At 36.3% G+C, this 25984-nt stretch overlaps 1 protein-coding gene across 1 annotated transcript; it reads right to left on the minus strand.

Annotated features, from left to right (window-relative positions):
- Positions 1 to 6100: 6100 nt before the first annotated feature.
- Positions 6101 to 23089, minus strand: LOC128610531 (uncharacterized). Its single transcript, XM_053629904.1, has 11 exons — positions 22888 to 23089; positions 22530 to 22639; positions 18320 to 18370; positions 18104 to 18145; positions 16629 to 16740; positions 16251 to 16360; positions 9979 to 10005; positions 8694 to 8756; positions 8478 to 8519; positions 7507 to 7544; positions 6101 to 6202 (listed from the first exon to the last, which is right to left on the minus strand). The coding sequence occupies exons 1-11, from the start codon at positions 23007 to 23009 to the stop codon at positions 6164 to 6166; spliced, it is 756 nt and encodes a 251-aa protein (XP_053485879.1). The 5' UTR covers positions 23010 to 23089; the 3' UTR covers positions 6101 to 6163.
- Between the last annotated feature and the right edge of the window lie 2895 nt (positions 23090 to 25984).

Below are 25984 nucleotides of genomic sequence, written 5' to 3' on the forward strand. Positions count from 1 at the left end.
GTATATAAATTGCAAACAGTGATTAAACAGATAAAAAAAAAAAGATTTCACAGGAAACCTTTATGTGGCTTTTACACCAAGCAAAGCGTGCACAGCTCTCATGCACTGCTGCAGAGCTACAGTTGAGTGACAGATTAAAGGAAAAAACAGTAGCTGTTATGCTGGAGGGGGCATTGACTTTTGCTCATATAGCGTGGCTCCACTTGTCACGTGTCACTTGCAACACTGCAAATCAATCAGAAGTTCTTCTGACGGATCACCTCTGTCCAAATGATGGGTGTGGTCACTTCCAGAATGACTCCGCCCCCAAACACAGGACATCAGGGCTGCAATCTATTTTTTGTTTGTTTGTTTGTTTATTGAAAGAACTTTTTAAAAGACTAATCTTAAAAAGATGTGACCTGAGCATTTTAATGTCTTTGAATGCAACCAACAATGCTTTCCGTTAAAATGTAAAAACAGAAAGAAAGAGTGAAACAGATTCGTCATTTAAAATGTTCTTTAATAGGTATTTTTAAAAATCCTGAAAACAACCTGTAGTTTAATTCCATTAAAAAATGCTAGACTTACATAATTTTTAAGAAAAAGTTGTATTCCTTGAGTCCAAATGCAGGAAGCTGTAAGAGAGAGATAGTTTGTATATATTGTAACCTTATTTTTGACAGGTATAGGTCAAAGGTCAAAAAGATACACATTCTAACTCTCTATATCTAGATCAAAGGTCATGATCATAAAAATATTTATAGTTATGTTAAATCGGGATCACATACATTCGTGACACAAACGTTACCATACATGGTACGGCCATGTGTATTCCAGACACCCACACACGTTGCACACATGTTCTTTCTTTTCACATAGAATATGAAACTCTCTGAGGTAGGTCATAAAAATATATATAGTTATGTTAAATCTGGATCACATCCATTCCTGACACAAACGTTACCATACATGGTACGGCCATATGTGTTCCACCCACACACGTTGCACACATGTTCTTTCTAACACTCTGTGGTAGGTCATAAAAATATATATAGTTATGTTAAATCTGGATCACATCCATTCGTGACACAAACGTTACCATACCTGGTACGGCCATGTGTTTTCCACCCACACACGTTGCACACATGTTCTTTCTAACACTCTGAGGTAGGTCATAAAAATATATATAGTTATGTTAAATCGGGTTCCCATCTATTCCTGACACAAACGTTACTAGTTATGTTAAATCGGGATCCCTTCTATTCCTGACACAAATGTTACTATACATGGTACGGCCATGTGTATTACAAACAGACATCCAAACAAAAATATGACACACACAAACACACTTCATGTTCACATTATTTAAAAGGAATTTAAGTGTTATGTACTAAATTAACATAATTATGAACACAAGTTGTTAAGTTGACAATCATTTTTAAAATTACGTTTCTCCATTTAGATTGTCTGCAGTAGAATGCAGTCTTTTAAACCAGGAAAAATGACTGCCTTTAAGTTTTATAACAATAGTAAGTAAAATCCAGTGTGATTTACATTACAAATCTCATACGTAACATCTCTGCAGGCTTTATAGACGTTAAAGCACTGAATGAAATGAGCAATATAGACAAAAAAGAAACACTCTGTGTCTACTACTTTTATCTCTCTCATAGAACTATCCACAGTCCAAAGGCTGTGGAGCTAGAAGGCTACGTGTGCGAATGACAAAAGATTTTAAAAAATAAAATAAAAAATGTATCAATACATGAAATTAGATTACACAATGTAGTTGAGGTTTACATGAATAAGCAGAAATGTAATCATGCTTTTCTTTCCTATAGCACAAATGAAAAGCCCTCTCTAGATTAGCAGATTTGTCAAATGAAACTTTATCCTTCTTATCCACTGCTACGGTAAACTAAAGAGTAGATATTCAAATTACACTGCTAAATATGACTAGCATTAGCTATGTGTAGTAGTGCAAAATAGTCCATCAAATGTATTAGCAGGTGTAGCCTATACACGAGTCCACTGCTGGTCATATCACAATTGAGAACATGCCCCAAATTCATTGCTTTAGCAGAATTTAATTGTAAGTGAAATGATACTCACATTGTAATGTCCTTAGTATTTGTTCAGTCTACAGGATCTCTAACACTCTGTTAAATGAATACATGTAAATGTACTACAACGTAAATTTTGTTTTAAATCAATTAATGCAGAAATTACACACAATATTAAGTTGATGTAATTATCAACATTATTATGTCAACACAACTCATCAAAATAATGTGTACAACTTTAAATATTTAATTAATTCAATAAATTAGAATTTTTATCTTGCAACCACACATTAAATTTAGATTGTGGGGGTTTGTTTTGTATCGCTCCGCTGTTAGAAAATACATGATGGTTGAATGTGAAAATAAATGAGCAGAATGTAAGCTTGTGAAATAAATTAAACTTTATTGATTGCACTTTTGAGAAAATGGCATGACTGAATAAAAATTTACTGAAATAAATACTCTAAAACATTGATATACATGAAGAAATGTAAAAAAAAAAAAAATAAAAAAAGTTTTTACATACCTTCTAAATAGGTCCCTTTAGGAGGTAAACGTTTTAAAGACGGTGTTTTATAAGAAACGCGCGTATTACATGCCTTCTAAACCTAACCCTTTAGGATGTAAAATGTTTAAAGTGCTGCTTAAAAGAATCGAGAGTTTTGTTTAAACTAGAAGACACATTTTCCGGGCGATGTCTTGTAGGCCTATACACTTTGTTTCTGAAATTACTTCTGTGGTAATTATCAGTTTGTGTAACTAATCTATCAGAAAATACTAGACCTGGTGACTGAATGTGGTAGATGTATTAGAATTGTGGACATGTTATGCATGTGTAGCTCCCTATGTGTATGATCTATGTGTAATCCTTCTGTCAAGAAATGAACAGACTGAGGTCTGTGAAATAATTGAACTATTTATTGGCTACGTTGTTGAGAAAAACACTGTGATGTGTAAAACATTTCTACAGTCCTTCAAGGCTGTATGATGTCGTTGTTCTCTTTTACTGAAAGAAAGGTCAAAACCATCGGTGTTATTCGTTGTGGAGACTGAAGTGACAATATGTCTGAAGAAAATGAAAATATGTATTACATATCCTACCTTCTAACCAGGTTATTTTAAGGGTGAAAAAACCTTTTTAAAGACGGTGTTTTAAAAGAGTCGTGCATTTTGTTTAAACTATAAACAAGATTTCAGAAAATGGTTCGCCAACGAGGATACTTACACAGAACTATCGCTAAATACATAAGCTTGTGTCTATGCTTTGACATCCCATGTCCCAGCAGTACATTTATGACCTCTGATGACCATGTGGGTGTGCGGGGGTGTGTGTGTGATGATGGTGATGGTGATTATGATGATGATGGTGATGATGATGATGATGATGATGGTGATCGTTATGATCATTATGTTGATGATGATGATGATGATGATGATTGTGAGGGTGAGGATGGTGGTGATGGTGATGATGATGATGATGATGGTGATGATCATGATGATGATGATGATGATGATGATGGTGATGATCATGATGGTGATGATTATGGTGATGATGATGATGGTGATGATGATGATCATGGTGGTGATGATGATGGTGATGATGATGATGATGGTGATGATGATGATGATGATGGTGATAATGGTGATGATCATGATGATGGTGATGATCATGATGATGATGGTGATGCTGATGATCATGATGTTGTTGATGATGATGATGGTGATGATGATGGTGATGATGGTGATGATCATGATGTTGTTGATGATGGTGATGGTGATGATGGTGATGATGAAGATGATGATGATGATGGTGGTGGTGATGATGGTGATGATGATGTGATGGTGATGATCATGATGTTGATGGTGATGATGGTGGTGATGGTTATGATCATGATGATGATGATGATGATGGTGATGATCATGATGATGATGATGATGATGATGATGGTGATGATGATGATGATGATGGTGATGATGATGATGATGATGGTGATCATGATGATGATGATGATGATGGTGATGATCATGATGATGATGATGATGATGATGATGATGATGGTGATGATCATGATGATGATGATGATGATGATGATGGTGATGATGATGATGATGATGGTGATGATGATGATGATGATGATGATCATGATGATGATGATGATGATGATGATGATGGTGATGACGATGATGATGATGGTGATGATGATGATGGTGATGATGATCATGATGATGATGATGATGATGATGATGATGGTGATGACGATGATGATGATGGTGATGATGATGATGGTGATGATGATGGTGATGATGATGATGATCATGATGATGATGGTGATGGTGATGATGATGATGGTGATGATGATGAAGATGATGATGATGATGATGATCATGATGGTGATGATGATGATTCATTTTCTACAACAGCAGCTCTGAGAGTAGTGCACCTGCAAATCTAGTGAGGGAAATATCTGTCTATACCTGCTATAACATTTCTCTGACTAAGAGAGAAAAAATACATACCTCTTCCCCAGGAAACCGAGCTGTGGTTTTCACCTGAAGTGAGAAAGATCTGAGCACAGCCAAACTTACACCACACAACTATATACAATAAAATAACGAGAAATAAGTGCAGCTTCATTCGAGTAAAACTGTAAATCAGAATAATAAATCGTTATTATTAAATATGCCTGATGATTAGCTTGTGCTGTACTTCAGTCCTGTACTTTAGTCCTGTACTTTAGTCTGTACTTTAGTCTGTACTTCAGTCCTGTACTAAACTGAGTGTGAAGTGCTGAAGAGAAATATTCTGTTTTATTCTCATAAGCAGTTTAAACAAAAACAGAATAAAACTAAAAATGTCATTTAAATAGTAAACTAAAACCTATTTACATGAATAAATCTGAAAATCTGCTTTCATCAAGAGAAACTGTGTGTGTGTGTGTGTGTGTGTCTATGTGTGTGTGTGTTGTGCTGATGAGGATAGTGATTAAGATAAGATAGTGATTACCATGCTATTTTCTCTCACTCTCTCTCTCTCTCTCTCTCTCTCTCTCACACACACACACACACACGTTTAACCCATTCCTATTTCTGTTGTTTTTTTTTTTTTTGTACCTAGGTTTCATAAAATAAAACATTTTTAAAAAAGATATGTTGTGTTTTATAACTTTTTACCTTGATAGAGACCAAGGATAACCTCTAAAGCTGCTGAATTCTGGATTGTGATTGGTCAGAAGCTGTTGATCTGTGCAGATCTAATACGAACGAGCACATTAAAATAAAAGCTGTGACTTCTATAACACACTGTTACTGTATATAAACCTGAAATAATAAAACGGGATAAAATCCACAAGTCAGAAATAATGAGATTATCATGTCAAAAGTAACGTGGTAAGATTTTGCAGCTTGTGGTTCGGAGCGTTTTAGTGTTCGTCCACGAGGTAGTGAGAGTGAAGCGTTTTGTACAGACATTCGTTTAAGGAAATTCTTTTTATTTCTCATTTATAATGATAATTATTTTGCCTATCTATATGTGTAGCTCTGTATCTGTCAGTCTATAATACAGTAGATACACAGAAATGTTGAGGATGGGAACTTCTGCAGTAAACAATAACACGTCTCATAATACTGTGATTATTTACTGACCTTCATTCTTCTATTATTTTTACAATCTATAGCCATAGTCTTACAGTGTGTATATAGGTCTATATGTATTTGTTTGTTTTTCGTCTTATATAAATAACGTTTTTTAAAAACTTTTTTATTAAACATTGCTATCAAAGATGTGATATCATTAATGTCTTAATGTAACTAACATTGTTTTCTTTTAAATGTGAAAATGTGACTTAAAAAAAGAAAAGAAACAAAGGCATAATATTATTGAAAATCTCCTTTAATGTGTATTTTTAAAAATGAACGATGTTCTCCCATAGGGTAAAACTGCAATAAAAACAGAAAATCTAATTCTCCCACGTAGTAATTAGTGATCATAACTTATCATAACATACATTTCAAATACTATCAAATACTCTCCACTGGAAGAGTAACAACTGATTGAAAACTTTTGGCTCTAGCTTTTGGATGTTCATACACTTTAATGACTTTTACAGTTATTGGATTCTTCAGGTATGTGATGCAATACACATCTGCTCCATTTGGACCTGTGTGAAAACATTTATGCATTCATTTATCAATCATGGATTAGCACTCTGATACAATGCTTACTAAATAATTAAAGACATGAGATGCTTTTATATCTGGTATGTTAAATACCGAAGCAGTACTGAATTCTGGATTCTGATTGGTCACAAGGCGTTGACCCATTTTCTATAATAGCAGCTGTGAAATTAATGCAGCTGCAAATCACAATTTTTTAGTTTTCTTTTTAATCCGGTGAGGTGGAGCATTCACCATAAAAGAGACTGAGACGTTAGAGTGTCTACACTTTATATCAGTCAGATGTAAAGCAGTAACTTTACGTTTTCTGAAATCTTTTTTACTGAGATACTGTTATACTTACTTGCTATATTTACACTACACCACTATAGATACTGCTATACTAACACCACACCACTATAGATACTGTTATACTAACACCACACCACTATAGATACTGTTATACTAACACCACACCACTATAGATACTGTTATACTTACACTACACCACTATAGATACTGTTATACTAACACCACACCACTATAGATACTGCTATACTAACACCACACCACTATAGATACTGTTATACTTACACTACACCACTATAGATACTGTTATACTTACACTACACCACTATAGATACTGTTATACTTACACTATACCACTATAGATACTGTTATATTTACACTATACCACTATAGATACTGTTATACTTACACTATACCACTATAGATACTGTTATACTTACACTACACCACTATAGATACTGTTATACTTACACTACACCACTATAGATACTGTTATACTTACACTACACCACTATAGATACTGTTATACTTACACTACACCACTATAGATACTGTTATACTTACACTACACCACTATAGATACTGTTATACTTACACTATACCACTATAGATACTGCTATACTCACACTGTAGCACTATAAATACTACTATACTCACACTATACCACCACTGTAGAAAATACCATATTATACTAAAATTATTAAACTATAGACAGTGGACAGTAGGCTAATTGTTCTGTTATTTCAGTTAATGAAGTGATATGGAACTGTAATGTGGTGAAGACCTGACTGGAACTACTTTAGCTGTGCATTAACTGAAAACCAACTGCACACCTCAGAACGTCTGTCAGCCAATCAGAATCGAGAATTCAACAGCACTGTGGTATAAGACTATAATAAACCATACTAATATGTACACTAATATAAATACTAAAATGCAGACTGAAATACTCTATAGTGTACGGTATACAGTGTACAGTACGATTACTTCACTTACGTACCATAATGGATGCGGTAGGAGAATCTGTCTTGTCAGACTCTGGTGAAACAATAAAAGATGTTATTAATTTTTATTTTAAATATAATTATATCAACATATACTAAAATAACAACTGTACATACTATTATATTAACACTATTCCACTACAGAAATTACTCTAATAACACTATGCACCTACAGATACTATACTAACACTGCACCACTATAGACACTGTCATACTAACACTTTAACACTATAGATACTACACTGCTGTACTTAGGGCTGATTTATACTTCTGCAAGTGTGTATCTGTGAGCAGCTCAGTATGTCATGCAAGGATCCTCACACAGTGAAGTCTTTATACTTCCACATTACATGTGCATGTCCACTAGGGTCAGTGCTGCATGCACCACACCAGAATTTACAGACTTACACAGGAAAGAAGAGCATGAACAAATATCCCTACTACCCTACTATACAGTAGGTGAAAAGCATAACGCCAAAGGAGTAGTATGTCCAGATTCTCAGTATTCATAAAACAGTAGGCGAGAAATAACCGGATGACCTTCTGCTTCGACCGTGATTCTGCAGTTAAAAAAAGGGTTTTCAGAACATTCTAAATGGAAGAAATATTGTCAGGAGGAAACTGTCTGCATTCGACTCAGCACGAGCCAAGGAATCAAACGAAAAAGAATAATTTTGCTTCTAAGTCTTACAGACCTACCTTACAGACCTTACCTTAGAGATAAAAAGTTATTAGAATAAACGTAAGTCAACATTTGAGCAGTTGGTGGCGCTAGAGGGTTTGAGATAAAGATTCCAACCTTGCTATGCTTAATGGTGAAACTGTGCTCTATCTGTGTGCCAAATTTCATAACTTTCCCGCAAGCAGTTCTATGCGCTGCCATAGACTCGAGCGGAAGAAGAAGAAAAAGAAGAAACTAACGGATACAGCAGGTGCCTCGCACCTTCTGTGCTTGGCCCCTAATTACCTGATTCCTCTGTGTAATCCTGTTGAGCCTGAGGACTTGTAGCTAAAATAGAAAACAGCAAATCTTTACTCACAGAGATAACACGTGAAACTCAACACAGGCTGTGAGGTTTAAACACTACGCACTGTGCAGCATTTTTAGTTTATATACTGTAAAATATGCAGACCTGCGCGTCTACAAGTGGAGATACTGTATTTACATGATTCATTCACTTACATTCTATATCGGGTGAGGCAGTAGAAACAGGTTCGGGAGTAGAAACAGGTTCTGGTTGAAACACTATAAGATCATATTAATCTTAGCGGGTAATTTAACCCTTATACCAACACATACTAAAACCATACAACTGTCTATACTACTATACTAACACTATACCACTATGGATTCTACTATACTAACACGAACACTATAGATACTACAACATTAACAATACCACAATAGACATTACTTTGCTATAATAATACTATCCCACTATTTATATTATTCTATAAAATACACATGATAATATTATACCACACATACTAATGTAGGTTCTACCATAATAACACAATACAACAGTAGATTCTACTATAGCACTGCAGATAAAACTATAATATACTAAAACTCTAGACATTCCTATTATATACAAGGCGAATTCCCACTCAGAATAAAACGTTTGTGAAGTGTTTTCACTCGTCTGTATTCAGCATTATCAGTGCCTTTTGTATCGAACCACATCAATTTACCACTAACCATGAACCACTAGTTTTTAAATAAACAATTAATAGCAATCATGGCATGAAGATGATTTAGATTTGCTGTGGTTTACGTCACCTACATTGTGTCTTTACTGGGAATCGCTTAGAAGTAAAATGAATAGAGATTGATACACACAAGCACACACAAATTAAAAAGTAACAGTGACAGTTTAAAAAAAAACAAAAGTGAGGACACCCCTAAGTGAAAATGTCCAAACTGGGCCCAAAGTGTCAATATTTTGTCAATATTAGTGTCAATAATTTGGACATTTTCACTTAGGGGTGTACTCACTTTTGTTGCCAGCGGTTTAGACATTAATGTCTGTGTGTTGAGTTATTTTGAGGGGACAGCAAATTTACACTGTTACACAAGCTGTACACTCACTACTTTACATTGTAGCAAAGTGTCATTTCTTCAGTGTTGTCACATGAAAAGATATAATCAAATATTTACAAAAATGTGAGGGGTGTACTCACTTTTGTGAGATACTGTATAAATGTACATCATTTGGCAGATGCACTTATCCAGAGCAATGTACATTTATCACATTTATATATCAGAAAACTATCCCTCTATTTATATTATTATAATATTAAAGTATGTATACTACTGTAGGTACTGCTATAATAAGACTATACAACTGTAGAGACTACAATTCCATTGCAGATAAAACTATACTATACCAACACTCTAGACATTCCTACACAACTATAGATATTAGCATACAATAGACTATACTACTGTATATGATCAATTCACTTACCGTTTCTAATGGGTGAGGGAGGAAGAACTGGATGAAACAGTAAAAGATCATATTAAACTTAACAGGTAATTTAACCCTTATACCAACATACACTTCTGTCCTAAAGTATTAAAACAGCAAGGCCAGATCTTTTGTTCTTGCTATACACTGAAGATATTTGTAATTTGAGATCAAAAGATGAATATGAGAAGATTGGTCAGAACTGCAGCTTTCATGTCCTGATATTTACATTTACATTTTACTGCATTTGGCAGATGCCCTTAGCCAGAGCAACTTACATATATGTCATGTATACATCTGAGCAGGTGAGGGTTAAGGGCCTTGCTGAGGGGCCCAACAGTGGCAGTTTGGTGGTGCTGGGGTTTGAACTCATGACCTTCCGATCAGTAACCCAGCGTCTTAACCACCACGGAGTTCCACTCCTCACATCCAAATATGTTAAACAACTTTGAACATGGCAACCTTTTGTTTGAACCCACCCTGTTTTTCATCTGATCAAAAATAATGGGACATGTCACTGACAGGATTTTCTTGCTTCCCAGGTGTGAACTGTTAGATCAGTGGTTCTCAACCAGGGGGTGTGGAGATATCAGAAGGGGGGCACAAATTTTTTCAAGAAAAAAACAGACAGGGCATCACTTGGGTACTCGGTGTATTTTATTGCTTTTGAAATAGAATGTGCATTTTAAAAAAACCCCGCGTTCCCTCTCCCTCTGTATTTTCTTTTGTTGGGGAGTGGCGGAGCTTAGCCTGCCTTTTATCTAGCAGGCTATACACTGCAGACCAGCGTTGCCAACTTAGAGACTTTTCAGACCCCTGTAGCGACTTTTTTTCCTCGCCTACAGACAAATCTATCAATTTTTTGGGTAAACCTTTGCGACTTTCCAAATATCACCAGTACAGTGCTGCAAGCGCGAGGTCTCACTTTACGCTGCACTCACACCTCTCTCTGCATCTGCTCTGTTCAGTGAGGGGCTGAGAGGCGGAGATTTAACAATGTCATGGATAACGAGACGCGCCCTTCATCCCAATTTACATCATTCACATGCGAATGTTTTTAGAACGTGAGACGAATTTAATGCAACATGTTTTACATGTAAAATAGTCCATGCTATTACAGCCTAGTTCTCTTATTCAAAGTAGTTATAGTATTCAGGAACATTTTTTATCATTACCTGTCCGTTATATAGTTTTATAAAAGTTATTTTAAAAAATCATAAGTTATTAAAAGTAATTAAAAAAGTAAAACACACAAAAGCAAAAAAAATCTATCTATATATCTATCAAAAACAGACTGTCTCTCTCTCTCTCTCTCTCTCTTTCTCTCTGTCTCTCTCTCTCTCTCTCTCTCTCTCTCTCTCTCTATATATATATATACACACACACAGTATCTCACAAAAGTGAGTACACCCCTCACATTTTTGTAAATATTTGATTATATCTTTTCATGTGACAAATGGCCCAATGATGTGGTCATGGAGGAGTGGAAGAGGACTCCAGTGGCAACCTGTGAAGCTCTGGTGAACTCCATGCCCAAGAGGGTTAAGGCAGTGCTGGAAAATAATGGTGGCCACACAAAATATTGACACTTTGGGCCCAATTTGGACATTTTCACTTAGGGGTGTACTCTCTTTTGTTGCCAGCGGTTTAGACATTAATGTCTGTGTGTTGAGTTATTTTGAGGGGACAGCAAATTTACACTGTTACACAAGCTGTACACTCACTACTTTACATTGTAGCAAAGTGTCATTTCTTCAGTGTTGTCACATGAAAAGATATAATCAAATATTTACAAAAATGTGAGGGGTGTACTCACTTTTGTGAGATACTGTATATATCAATAGATAGATAGATAGATAATCATTATACCTGGGCTCCTCCAATATGGTGGTGGTGGTGGAGAGGGGGGCACATGATAGGGAAGGCTTGGGGGGGCTTTAGTTGCAAAAGGTTGTGAATCTCTGTGTTCTCTGTATTGTTTAAACAATAAATAGCTCTGAATATCTACTCTTGGTTTGAGCTCTGGGTTTCACCTGTGTAGATTGAATTTGTTATTAAAAAGGATAAGCCAACATAAAGACCAGAGAACTGTCTATGGGAGGAAAGCAAGCTATTTTGAAGCTGAGAAAAGAGGGAACATATATCAGAGGCATTGTGCAAGCATTGGGCATAGCCGATACAACAATTGGGAATGTCCTGAAAAAGAAAGAAACCACTGGTATACTACCGACCAGACATGGAACAGGTCAGCCAAGGAAAACAACAGCAGTTGATGACAGAAATATTGTGAGAGCTTTGAAGAAAAGCCCAAAAACAACAGCTAGTGACATCACCAGCACCCTCCACAGGGCAGGGGTGAAGGTCTCACTATCCAGTGTTTGAAGAAGACTTTGAGAGCAGAAAAGTAGAGGTCAAACCACAAGACGCAAACCTCTCAACAGCAGTAAGAATCAGAAAGACCAGATCGGAATTCACAAAGAAATACAGAGATGATCCACAAAAGTTCTGGAACCAAGATGAACCTCTACCAAAGTGATGGAAAGGCCAAAGTGTGGAGAAAGAAAGGATCTGCTCATGATCCAGAACATACAAGCTCATGGTTCAAGCATAGTGTCATGGCTTGGGCTTGCATGGCTGCTTCTGGAACATTCTCACTAATCTTTACTGATGATGGAACTATGATGGTAGCAGCAGAATGAATTCAGTCTAATCACTTCAAATTTACACACATAATGAATTTTAACTTTGTTTTTATAAATGTGAACAAAAACATGAATTAATGAACATAAAGATATGTTTAAAAAAAAATGAAACTGAGAGGGAAAAAGTATTCGGACAGCACGAATAACCAATATTAATTCTTTGTTGCAAAAACATCGTCTTTTTTAAATTCATGTAGTTAGGTATTAGTTTGTTTGTCTTACTTTTTTATTTTTTAAATGTTGCTATCAAAAATGTGAAATGAACATGAATGTCTTTGGAAATTGCTCTTGCGCATTACATATGGAATTAATTTAACAGAAAACACTGAATGTTCTCAACACAACACAGTAGATGACATTTTTATTTGTAGTAATGATTCACAGCGGCACATGTAGCATCTGAGGGCTGTTCTGAGATTGCGGAGACAAGCAGGACTGACGGTGAACCCATAGAAGTGTGCAATTGGATGGGTGGAATTGGGAATTGGGACTGGATGGCCTGGAGGTGAGACAGTTCCTGGGGCTGGCCTGCTATTATCATAGGTTTATGCCTAATTATTCGGATGTCTCCAGACTACTGACTGATCTCACTAAAAAGAGAGCGCCAGATCCGGTCCGGTGAACAGAGCCGTTCCAGCAGGCTTTTATTCATGTAAAAGCTGCACGCTATGGCGGACCATTCTCATATTCTCCTGACTTCTCTCTCCCCCTTTGTTTTGCAGACACACACATCAGACAGATGGTCGGGGGCTGTGTTGTTCCAGGATGTGGAGGGAGAGGAGCGCCCCGTGCTGTACATCAGCCACAAGCTCTCAGTGTGAGAGAGTAAGTACAGCGTGATTGAGAAGGAGTGTCTAGCTATCAAATGGGCAGTCCTCACCCTCTGATACTATCTGTTGGGACAAGCCCACACCGTCTGTTTGAACAATGCCTGCTCCAGTGGCTCCACTGCATGGTGTCTGGCACTGCAGCCATTTAAGTTCAGGGTGGTCCACAGGCCAGGGCGCAGATGGCTGTGACAGATATCCTCTCTCGGAAAGGTGGGGGGAGTCGGTGGCAGGCCGGACGGCTCCCCGGTCTGAGATGGGTGGTGGGGGTATGTGGAAGTGGGGGCATGTTCGAGCACAGGCAGAGGTGGAGAAAGTGAGTGGTAAGGATTACACACCTGTGCGGAATTTGGCTAATGAGTGCTCTGTGTTTTAGTGAGAGGCGGCAAGGATAAAGAGGGCAGAGACGTGACCCATGGGAGAGAGACAAAGAGGGGTACAGTAAAATAAAAATTTACGAAAAGTGAAAGGAGTTCCTGGAATCAGGTAGTCCTGATGTTGAACATTCGATATTCGCAGATATTTGCAAATTAAGGGACCGTCTCTAAAGTTACATATGACATTGGTATACACGTTTCTAACTTCAATAGTTATATTTAAAGGGAATGACTTAGAGTCATAAAACCAACTGTAAAGTATTCACGTCTCAGCTATGACACACGCCTTTTAGATTTTTGATATTTAATAAAATAAACTATTAAATCATGTGTAAAACTTGCCATGTATTTCACTAGCAAATGGGCTCATACACAAAATCTACCATGATATAAAGTTCAATAGCATTTGAAAGGAATGACTCTCAGTCATAACCTACTGTTACAAAACAGGACTTGGAGACAGGAAGTAAGCACAGGAGTACAGTCTTTATTGTGCCACTTAAATAAACACACGAGGAGGCAGAAAACCAGGTCTAAACATAAAAATCTAACTCAAGCAAAGAGCATGCAACTTAACAGGGTGTGGGAACTCTACCACACTTAACTAACTAATAGTTCTTCTTTAACTTGAAATGAGACAGGAAACAATTCATTTAACGAGGACATGAACACTTCATTTAACTAGGGCATGAACACTTCACTTAACTTGGGCATGAACACATCATTTAACTATGACAGGGCATAACCACTCTTAACTGGGACAGGGCACAACCAATCTTAACTCTGGCATGGCATGAACACTCTGAACAGGGCATAAGCTAAGAAACAGGAAAACAGACAGAGCATGGCAACATCGCAATCTGGCACCATTATTCATTCCGTCTTCTTCTCTGTTCGTTCTTCTCCATCAGTCCTTGCTCTGCCCTGCCTTGCCCTGCTCTGCTCTGCTCTGTGTTACATTAATGCCGCGCGATATGTGCAGCAATGCGAGGGGTTTAAGTAACCAGTCTCTTGATTGCTGACAGCTGGCAACACTTGACACAGTTTTAGAGTCCATGTGCACTTCAAGCACGTGCACGTGCGCGCTCTCAAGCCGCTTGTGCACGTTATCGCCACAGCGCCATCTGCCAGCGGTACCGTAACACCTACTGTAAAGTGTTCTTATAGGTGTCAGCTATAATGCACAACTTTTAGATTTTTTTATATTTAACCATACAATGCACAAACCAAAAAACCTATATCTATCCACTATCAGTACTGCTATACTAACTCTATACCAATACTTATACCATATTTCTATATTAACACTATACAACTATAGCTACTACTCTGACATCCAAACACTCTACTACTACAGATACAATAAACACTAAAAGATCACATTAATGTTAATGTTCACAGGTAATTTAACCTTTATACCAACACATACTAAATCCATACAACTGTCTATACTACTGCATTAAGCTGACAATATCCCAGAGTGGCTATTGCTATACTAACAGAACAATTCCTATTATTAAAAGGAATAGCATGAGAACCATGAATCTGATCAGAGTATAAATAAATAAATAAATAAATAAATAAATAAATAATTTTGTGTTCATCATTAATCATTTCTTAACAATAATTTTATCTGTCAAAAAATCACTGGCAATATAATCATTAAAATGATACGCACTCTGTACAAATACTAAATCTCATCACTTCTCAATTTGTTTAAATATATATATATATATATATATATATATATATATATATATATATATATATATATATATATATATATATATATGATACAAATGTGAAGCAGTATATACAGTTTCTGATTAAATATTTATATATTTTTATTTAATGGTGTGTCTCAATTCAGCAGTGTTACTCAAATTGAAACGGGCCTGTAAAAATACAACCACTTTATTTTTTAACCATTTCCTGGGTGGAAGAATAAAGCACAATTCTCATCCAGTTTCTACTGGTCTGCTGTTGATTTTGTAAATTAAATGTAATAATATTAGCGTGATTATTATTTTTATTCATGTATTTGTTAGTAATTGTTTTTAATGTCAGTATCAAAGATGACATTGTGAACACTGTAATGTCTTTGAATATTTTCTTTTAAAATGTCTAATGTTCCTTTTTCTAAAATCAGAAACAAACATAATATATTATTAGAAATGTTCTTTATGCCCACAGCCCATAGTTTTATTCACTTAAATAACGCTAGAATAATTCAAGCAAAACATTACTTTAAAGTTGATTTATAGTAAACAGCTTTATTCCTCCTGTCCAATTACAGGAAGAGATACATAAAAAGGATGTTTATAAAATAAATATGAACTATTATTAATGGAGAGAGGATTCCCCACCTTTAGGTTGGACTGAGGTTGTAAACTTTCGGCTGTCAATTATTTTCAAGCGTTCCTGCACCCACTGATCTTTGGGATCTGCACACTGCACACCACTATTTACAGTAAAACTGCAGAGGAGAGAGAAGATATACGTCAGTGTTAAACTGCAATGAAGACAGAAAATTAAACATTCTCATGTGTCCCAAACCTCCAAAATTATTTTAGTTATATTCTAATAAATTTCAAAAACTATCAAATTTGCTTCATGGCAATTTAAAGTTGTAGTATAATAAATTTATATGATATTTTATACAATTATTAGGCAATGATGTACATCGAAAAACAATAATTTTCTTCTTATTAATTATTAAATAAAATAAGGGGGTGAAAACTTACATGACTCCAGGATTTGTGCAGTGAGGGTCTGTTACTCTGTACGCTGTAATGTCTATTAGAGGGATTGGATTTCTCTGGTAACTGCTACAGCATTCCACTGGTCTAAATGCATCTGTGTGAAAACATTCATGTATTTATTTATCAATCATGCCTTAGCACTCTGATTAAATATTCACTAAGAAATGTTAATAAATGAGATGCTTTTTTTTATCTAGTATATTTGAAATTAATTAATTAATATTATTTTTTTAGAACAGCACAGTAGTGCTACAACAGCTGCTATAACGTCATTCAACAACATTACAGATAACTATAAACGGGTTAAAAGCGAGACGTGTCGTTCGTTAATAAATTAGAAATTGCAGTTGTTGGTGCGTTGCTGTGGTATAAGAATTCCTCTTGGGGATGCACTGTTTTAGGAAAATAATCAACGTTGGGGTTGTAAACAGTAACTCCGCTTCATCACACCACCCCATCAGTCAGTGTTTTACTGTAACAGCACATCACACACTGTGGTTTATTAACGCTGGATATTTTCAACAACCCCATCATCGTTTTTATGGACTTCAGCGACATTATAAACTCGATGCAGTTATTGCAAGCGAGGGAAATGCAACCAAATATTAAGTGTTATTTATTTGACTTTACTTTGAGAAAAATAAATCTGCAGTTGTGGTCAGAGCTGCAAAGCCCTTTCGAGTGCAGGACATACGAGTGCATTTATACTTTTATTCACATAAACTTTGGGTGTTTAATCATTTGTTTGTTGTTTAAAAAATCTAGATGTAAATATCAGGAAATGAAAGCTGAAATTCTGATCTATCGTTTCATATTCGTCTTTTGATCTGAAGCCCAAATGTCCTCAGTGACGAAAAGAAAAAAAGGGGGGGGGGCTTTGCTGTTCCAATACTTTTGGAGGGGACAGTATAACCATAAAGCTCACTCACCCCCCCCTTCCTCCTCTCTTCCCCCTCTCCCCCTCTCTCTCTCCCCCTTCCTCTCTCTCTCTCTCTCTCTCACCCCCCTCCCTCTCTTGCTCTCTCTCTAGCTCTCTCTCTCACTGTCGCTCTCTCTCACTCTCCCTCTCTCTCACTCTACACACAGTTCCCTATACAGTTTTCAAAATGTCGGATGGGTCAACAAGGCAGTTATCTGGTGGCCAGATTACAGACTTAAAATGCAGAAAACAAATAAACATCTTTGAAATATTAAAACATTCGTGTACTGTCAGTACTTTTAATTATTTCATTAATAGGACTTTTTTGTGTGAAGAAAATGATTAATTCCAATACAGGTCATATTGACCCCCCCCCCCCCCCCCCCCCCTTTATACATTCGTGTAGGTCTTTTGATTCACGCAAAGTAGGGTTAAATATAAAAAAATCTAAAAGTTGTGCGTTATATCGGACACCTATATGAAGCAAGTAAAAGATTCAATAGGTGCCTCGCACCTTCTGTACTTGGCCCCTAATTACCTGATTTCTCTGTGTAATCCTTTTGAGCTGGAGGACTTGTAGCTAAAATAGAAAACAGCAAATCTTTACTCACAGAGATAACATGTGAAACTCAACACAGGCTGTGAGGTTGAAACACTACGCACTGTGCAGCATTTTTAGTTTATATACTGTAAAATATGCAGACCTGCGCGTCTACAAGTGGAGATACTGTATTTACATGATTCATTCACTTACATTCTATATCGGGTGAGGCAGTAGAAACAGGTTCGGGAGTAGAAACAGGTTCTGGTTGAAACACAATAAGATCATATTAATCTTAGCGGGTAATTTAACCCTTATACCAACACATACTAAAACCATACAACTGTCTATACTACTATACTAACACTATACCACTATGGATTCTACTATACTAACACTTTAACACTATAAATAGTAGAATACTACAGCAATTCCATGCCACTACAGATACGAACAGTAACACTATAGATACTACAACATTAACAATACCACAATAGACATTACTTTGCTATACTAATACTATCCCACTATTTATATTATTATAAAAATATATATATATGATAATGCTATACCACTCATCCTAATGTAGGTTCTACCAAAATAACACTACACAACAGTAGATACTACTATGACATTGCAGATAAAACTATAACATACTAAAACTCTAGACATTCCTATTAATAATATATAGGCCATAAAGTGTTATCAGTGTGTGTAACTACAAAATTTACTAATGTTTGGATATGTTAATCAGGTATAATCTGGTATGTTTACCCAACAGTTAAGACTTACTTGTGGGAAGTATTATCTAAAGTCATAGTACACTTGTTGATCAAGTTATAAGTGTGAATTGAGTAAGAAGAATTCTGTGACGTACTAAACAGTAGGCCCTAATTGTTTTCTGTGTCAATCCGTACCTCTGCACAGCAAGCATAATCTAAAACTATAAAACACTTCTAACAAGTGGTATTCTAAATGTGTACATTAAGTGCTTTGTGTTTGTCTAAAGCACATTCACTTTATGGCAATAAAAGAGCAATTAGACACATTCGAGAACTGGGTTTCCAAACAAAGCCCCCTAAGCTTGCAAATCAGTGTCAAAAGAAGAGATAAGAATTCCAGGAGGAAAGCACCAAGATGAGACTATAGGGTGAATTATGTGAAAAAGTAAAAAACCCTGGCCTGGTAAAACTTTTATAGAACATACAACTGACTACGAATGTGCCACATATTCAAGGTATCATATGGACATGAATAATTAGTTAAGGGAATGGAGATTGGTCTGTTTCTAGAAAGAAAAGGTGAATGCCCCGCCTAGGGATAATTTTACTGCTTCAGAGAGGTATATAAAGACATGTTTGTGTATGTATAATTCAGACCCTATGCAGACTGTCTCTGACTTATTTACTTTTTGACATCTACAAACCCTCTGTCTCTGAAGTTTTTTGACTTAAGATGGAAAGATTGTTTTCCACTACAATACAAGGTGAATTCCCACTCAGTGTCATATCACAGAAAACCAGAAATCCATTTCCCAGGAGGCACCACAAACTACAAGCATGGCCGCTGAGGACTACACTTCCCACACACGCACACGCTCACCTTCGCCGGAGTTCTAAATACACACACCTGCACCCAGTCTTACACACAGCACACATGCAGCATATAAGAGACTTTGTGAACACTAAGATTTTGCGAAGTAAACGTTCAGCTGACTTGTTCTCTGCCGTTATCAAAGCCTTATTCTCATGTTTTGCCAAAGTGACTTTTGACCATTGTTTTCGTTCTGGACCTCGATTCTCTGCCTTGCCTAGTTTTGTCTGTTTGCCTGATCGCCTGACCCCTGCCTGTTTATTGACCACGGATTTTGCCTTACCCTTTGGATTGCTATTATATCTGCCTACCTGCACTTGCTTTCGTCTCTGCCTCCATTTCGTGGCACTCAGAATAAAACGTTTATGAAGTGTTTTCACTCATCTGTATTCAGCATTATTTGTATCGAACCACATAAATTGAACTAGTTTTTAAATCCACAATTAATAGCAATCATGGCATGAAGATGCTTTAGATTCACTGTGGTTTATGTCACCTACATTGTGTCTTTACTGGGAATCGCTTAAAAGAAAAGTTAATAAAGATTCACACACACGCACATTAAAAAGCAACAGTAACTAATTAACTTAACCGTTTCCTGCATGTAATCCTGTTGAGCTGGATGACTTGTAGCTAAAATAGAAAACAGCGAAACTTTACATTTACTAATACTATACCACTACAGTATAGATACTACTATACTAACACTGTAGCACTGTAAATACTACTATACTAACACTGTAGCCCTATAAATACTACTACACTAACACTGTAGCACTGTAAATACTACTACACTAACACTGTAGCCCTATAAATACTACTACACTAACACTGTAGCACTATAAATACTACTATACTAACACTGTAGCCCTATAAATACTACTACACTAACACTGTAGCACTATAAATACTACTATACTAACACTGTAGCCCTATAAATACTACTACACTAACACTGTAGCATTATAAATACTACTATACTAACACTGTAGCACTATAAATACTACTATACTAACACTGTAGCACTATAAATACTACTACACTAACACTGTAGCACTATAAATACTACTATACTAACACTGTAGCCCTATAAATACTACTACACTAACACTGTAGCACTATAAATACTACTATACTAACACTGTAGCCCTATAAATACTACTACACTAACACTGTAGCATTATAAATACTACTATACTAACACTGTAGCACTATAAATACTACTATACTAACACTGTAGCACTATAAATACTACTATACTAACACTGTAGCATTATAAATACTACTATACTAACACTGTAGCATTATAAATACTACTATACTAACACTGTAGCCCTATAAATACTACTACACTAACACTGTAGCATTATAAATACTACTATACTAACACTGTAGCACTATAAATACTACTATACTAACACTGTAGCACTATAAATACTACTATACTAACACTGTAGCATTATAAATACTACTATACTAACACTGTAGCATTATAAATACTACTATACTAACACTGTAGCACTATAAATACTACTATACTAACACTGTAGCCCTATAAATACTACTACACTAACACTGTAGCACTATAAATACTACTATACTAACACTGTAGCACTATAAATACTACTATACTAACACTGTAGCATTATAAATACTACTATACTAACACTGTAGCATTATAAATACTACTATACTAACACTGTAGCACTATAAATACTACTATACTAACACTGTAGCACTATAAATACTACTATACTAACAATACCATAATAGTTATGGGTACTCTAACACTATACCACTATTTATATTATTATAAAACTAAAGATAATGCTGTATTAGATACACAAAAGTAGGTTCTACCATAATAACACTATACAAATGTATTATCATTGGTGTCTGGCACTTCAGCCATGTAAGTGAAAGGTGTTCCACAGGCCAGGGGCGCAGGTGGCTGTGACAGATTTCCTCTCTCGGAAAGGTTGGGGGAGTCGGCTGATCAATACTTCTACCATATTTCTATATTAACACTATACAACTATAGCTACTACTCTGACATCCAAACACTCTACTACTATAGATACAATAAACACTAAAAGATCACATTAATGTTCACAGGTAATTTAACCTTTATACCAACACACACTAAATCCATACAACTGTCTATACTACTGCATTAAACTGACAATATCCCAGAGTGGCTATTGCTATACTAACAGAACAATTCCTATTATTAAAAGGAATAGCATGAGAACCGTGAATCTGATCAGAGTATAAATAAATAAATAAATAAATAAATAAATAAATAATTTTGTGTTCATCATTAATCATTACTTAACAATAACTTTAGCTGTCAAAAAATCGACAATATAATCATTAAAATGATACACACTGTGTACAAATACTAAATCTCATCACTTCTCAATTTGTTTAAATATATATATTAGAAATGTGAGGCAGTATACACAGTTTCTCATTAAATATTTATATATTTTTATTTAATGGTGTGTCTCAATTCAGCAGTGTTACTCAAATTGAAACGGGCCTGTAAAAATACAACCACTTTATTTTTTAACCATTTCCTGGGTGGAAGAATAAAGCACAGTTCATTCATTCTGAGATTCTTTTCAGCTCCTGTCAACAAATGTCTCATCCAGTTTGTACTGTCATAATATTAGTGTAACTAACGTTCATGATTATGATTTTTTATTGATGTAAAGTTGATTTATTGTAAAAAGCTTTATTCCTCCTGTCCAATTACAGGAAGAGATACATAAAAAGGATGTTTATGAAATAAATATGAACTATTATTAATGGAGAGAGGATTCCCCACCTTTAGGTTTGACCCAGGTCAACAGGCGGCTGTCAATTGTTTTCATGATATCCTGCACCCACTCATCTTTGGGATTTGCACACACACGGCGACGATCAGAAAGGGTCAAACTGCAGAGGAGAGAGAAGATATACGTCAGTGTATAACGGATACTCTCATGTGTCCCAAACCTCCAAAATTATTTTTGTTATATTCTAATAAATTTCAAAAACTATCAAATGTGCTTCATGGTAATTTAAAGTTGTATTATAATAAATTTATTAGATATTTTATACAACTATAAGGCAATGATGTACATAGAAAAACAATAATTTTCTTCTTTTTAATTATTAAATAAAATAAGGGGGTGAAAACTTACATGACTCCAGGATTTGTGCAGCGAGGGTCTGTTTCTTCATACGCTATAATGTTTATAGGATTCGATGTGTCTGGTAACGGTAACAGCACTGATTTGGTACACTTACATCTGTGTGAAAACATTCATGTATTTATTCATCAATCATGGCTTAGCACTCTGATTAAATATTCACTAAGAAATGTTAATAAATGAGATGCTTTTTTATCTGGTATATTTGAAATTAATGAATTATTTATTTTTTTAAATAACAGCACCTGTGACGTGACGCCATGCGAAGGGCAGACGTGTGAAAGACAGCTCTGCGCACTTCGCTAATTTTTCATGATATAATCTGGTGAAATTCGGTACACCCGGTCACACTCTTGCTGTTTGAGGTAAACATGGCAAAGAAGTCAAAATCCTCGAGCTCTGGAGACATTAAAAGACACTTATGTGTTCAAGATGGAAGCGCGGACGAGCCTGTGGACCGCGGACTCGTTGTGGGTGCTGCGGCGGGAGAAGAACTCCAGCGCCAACTGTCCCACATGTCGGGGATGCTGACGAAGGTTGTTGCTGCCTCGGAAGATCTCGCTGTAATACGACGTTCGATTACCGCGATAGAAGTGAAATTCTCTGAGTTAGTTACAAGAGGCAGAATCGTGCAGTCCGATGGCAGAGTTGTCGCGGGGGCTCTCGTAGGCGTGCATGGACTCTGAGTTTAGGGGACTGGCGCCGGTCGGCGCCGTCATGCGCGGGGTTGATGCGCATGTTTTTCTTTTTTATCATTGTTTTGTTCTGGGGGAAACTCGGGGTTTTATTGTTACATCAATGTTGAATTGTGGTCTTCATAATTTTGTTTTGGCACACAATTAATTTTTTCTGTTATATCAAAATGTCAGATGTTAATATGAGTGTACTGTCTCTCTCCACGTGGACTGTGAATGGGTTAGGACACCCCATAAAAAGAAGGAAGGTCATTACTTTTCTTAAGCGTAAGAAATATGATTGTGTTTCTTCAAGAAACGCATCTTTCCCCGCAGGAAGCTGAAAAATTTGGGAAGATATGGGGTGGTCATGTTTTCTTTAGTGCTGGCTCAAGTAAGAGCAGGGGAGTCATTATATTGGTAAATAAGCATCTACAATTCAAATGTCTCAAACAGTTTAAAGATGAATTAGGGAGAGTAATTATTGTTTTAGCAGAAATTCAGGGGCAAAGTCTTATTTTGGCTAATATTTATGCACCTAATGCTGATGATCAGGGCTTTTTTATAGATCTTGAAGGGATGTTGCAATCTGCTGGCACCCCACATGATATAATGTTGGGAGGAGACTTTAATCTTTTGATGGACTCAGTCCTTGATCATAGTGTTGTAAAAAGTGTGTAAGCCCCCTAGAGCAACAGTGACGCTGTAAAAATCTTGGTCTTGCAGATATCTGGAGACTTTTGAACCCATCTGGTAGGGACTATACATATTTTTCATCAGTCCATAAGATTTATTCTAGAATAGATTTTTTTTTTGATATCCAAATCACTTATTTTATCTGTTGCTGATTGTTCAATCGGAAACATTCTAGTCTCAGATCACGCCCTGGTGAGTTTAGAGGTGTGGCCACAAACGGAGAAGAAGAAATCATTTAGTTGGCGCTTTAATGTATCCCTTTTACAAAATCCTGATTTCCGACAAATGTTAAAGACTGAACTTGATGTTTATATGGAGACCAACTGGCCCTCAGTATCCTCTGTGGGCGTGGTGTGGGAGGCACTTAAGGCGGTTCTTAGGGGTCGGATCATACAGTATGCCTTATTCATTAAAAAATCCAAAGCACAAGAACTCGTGGAGTTGGAAGGACGTATTAAAAGTGCAGAGGCAGAGCTGAAGCGCCGGATGTCGTCTGATGGTCTCAGAGAATTGACCAGATTGAAATATAGATATAATACTATTTTGTCAAGGAAAGTGGAGTTTTGGTTATTCAGGGCAAGACAGTCATACTTTGAGTCGGGGGACAAAGCAGGAACACTTTTGGCTAGATATATAAAACAGAGGGAGGCCCTTTCTACCATTCCCGCAGTGAAGTCTGTTAGTGGTGAAATTTTTACCTCGGCCATTGATATTAATAATGCTTTTAAAGAATTTTACTTTGATCTCTATAGTTCAATGTCTTCGTCTACTGATGAAGATATTAGAAACTTTGTGGAACCATTAGAACTCCCGAAACTGACGACGGAGCAAAAATATTCTCTTGATTCTAAGATAACCCTGGAGGAGCTTGGCGAGGTAATTAAGGCCCTGCCTACAGGCAAGTCTCCAGGGCCAGATGGCTTTGCCGCTGAGTTTTTCAAATCTTTGCTACAGAACTGGCTCCACTTCTGTTAGAAGTTTATACAGAAGCATTAAAGAATGGAAAGCTTCCTCCAACCATGACACAAGCCCGGATCAGTCTGATTCTTAAAAAAAGACAAAGATCCAAGTGAGAACCTGGAACCATTAGCAGCTGCGATAAGAAAGGAGAATGATTTTCCAGGGGTGGTGGCAGGAGGTGTGGTGCATAAGCTTTTGCTTTATGCAGACGATATTTTATTATTCGTCTCTGACCCTACTAGATCTATGCCTTGCCTCCACAGAATTATTCATTCCTTTTCCAAATTCTCAGGATACAAAGTCAACTGGTCTAAATCCGAAGCTTTGGCTCTGACAGCGTACTGTCCAGTAACGGCCTTTCAGCCTGGTGCCTTCCAGTGGCCCAAACAGGGCATTAAGTATTTGGGTATTTTATTTCCAAAAAATTTGTCCGATTTAGTTAGAGTTAATGTTGACCCGTTAATAAAAAGGTTTTCGAGTGATGTAGACAGGTGGTCTTCTTTACATTTATCTATGATCGGGAAGGTTAATGTTATTAAAATGAGTTGTATTTCAAAATTCAATTACCTGCTACAATCTCTCCCTATAGATGTCCCTCTTTCTTATTTCAAGCAATTTGAGAGTATAGCGAAGTCTTTTATTTGGAATGGTAAGCGTCCCAGGTTAAATTTCAATAAGTTACATAGGCCGATTGACAAGGGTGGGCTAGGCCTACCCAAGATTCTGTTTTATTATTATTATGCGTTTGGTCTCAGACA

This window comes from Ictalurus furcatus, chromosome 7, assembly GCF_023375685.1.
Source record: "Ictalurus furcatus strain D&B chromosome 7, Billie_1.0, whole genome shotgun sequence".
Taxonomy (NCBI): domain Eukaryota; kingdom Metazoa; phylum Chordata; class Actinopteri; order Siluriformes; family Ictaluridae; genus Ictalurus; species Ictalurus furcatus.

Bases quoted from the DNA above. Each gene is read 5' to 3' on its own strand.
- LOC128610531 (XM_053629904.1), bottom strand. From the start codon at position 23,009: ATGTTTTCACACAGATGTAAGTGTACCAAATCAGTGCTGTTACCGTTA. The intron at 18,146-18,319 runs GTAAGTGAATGA...TTTCTATTTTAG, and splicing joins TGCCTCACCCGATATAGAAT to CTACAAGTCCTCCAGCTCAA. The intron at 16,741-18,103 runs GTAATTAGGGGC...GTTTTCACACAG, and splicing joins GGATTACACAGAGAAATCAG to ATGCATTTAGACCAGTGGAA.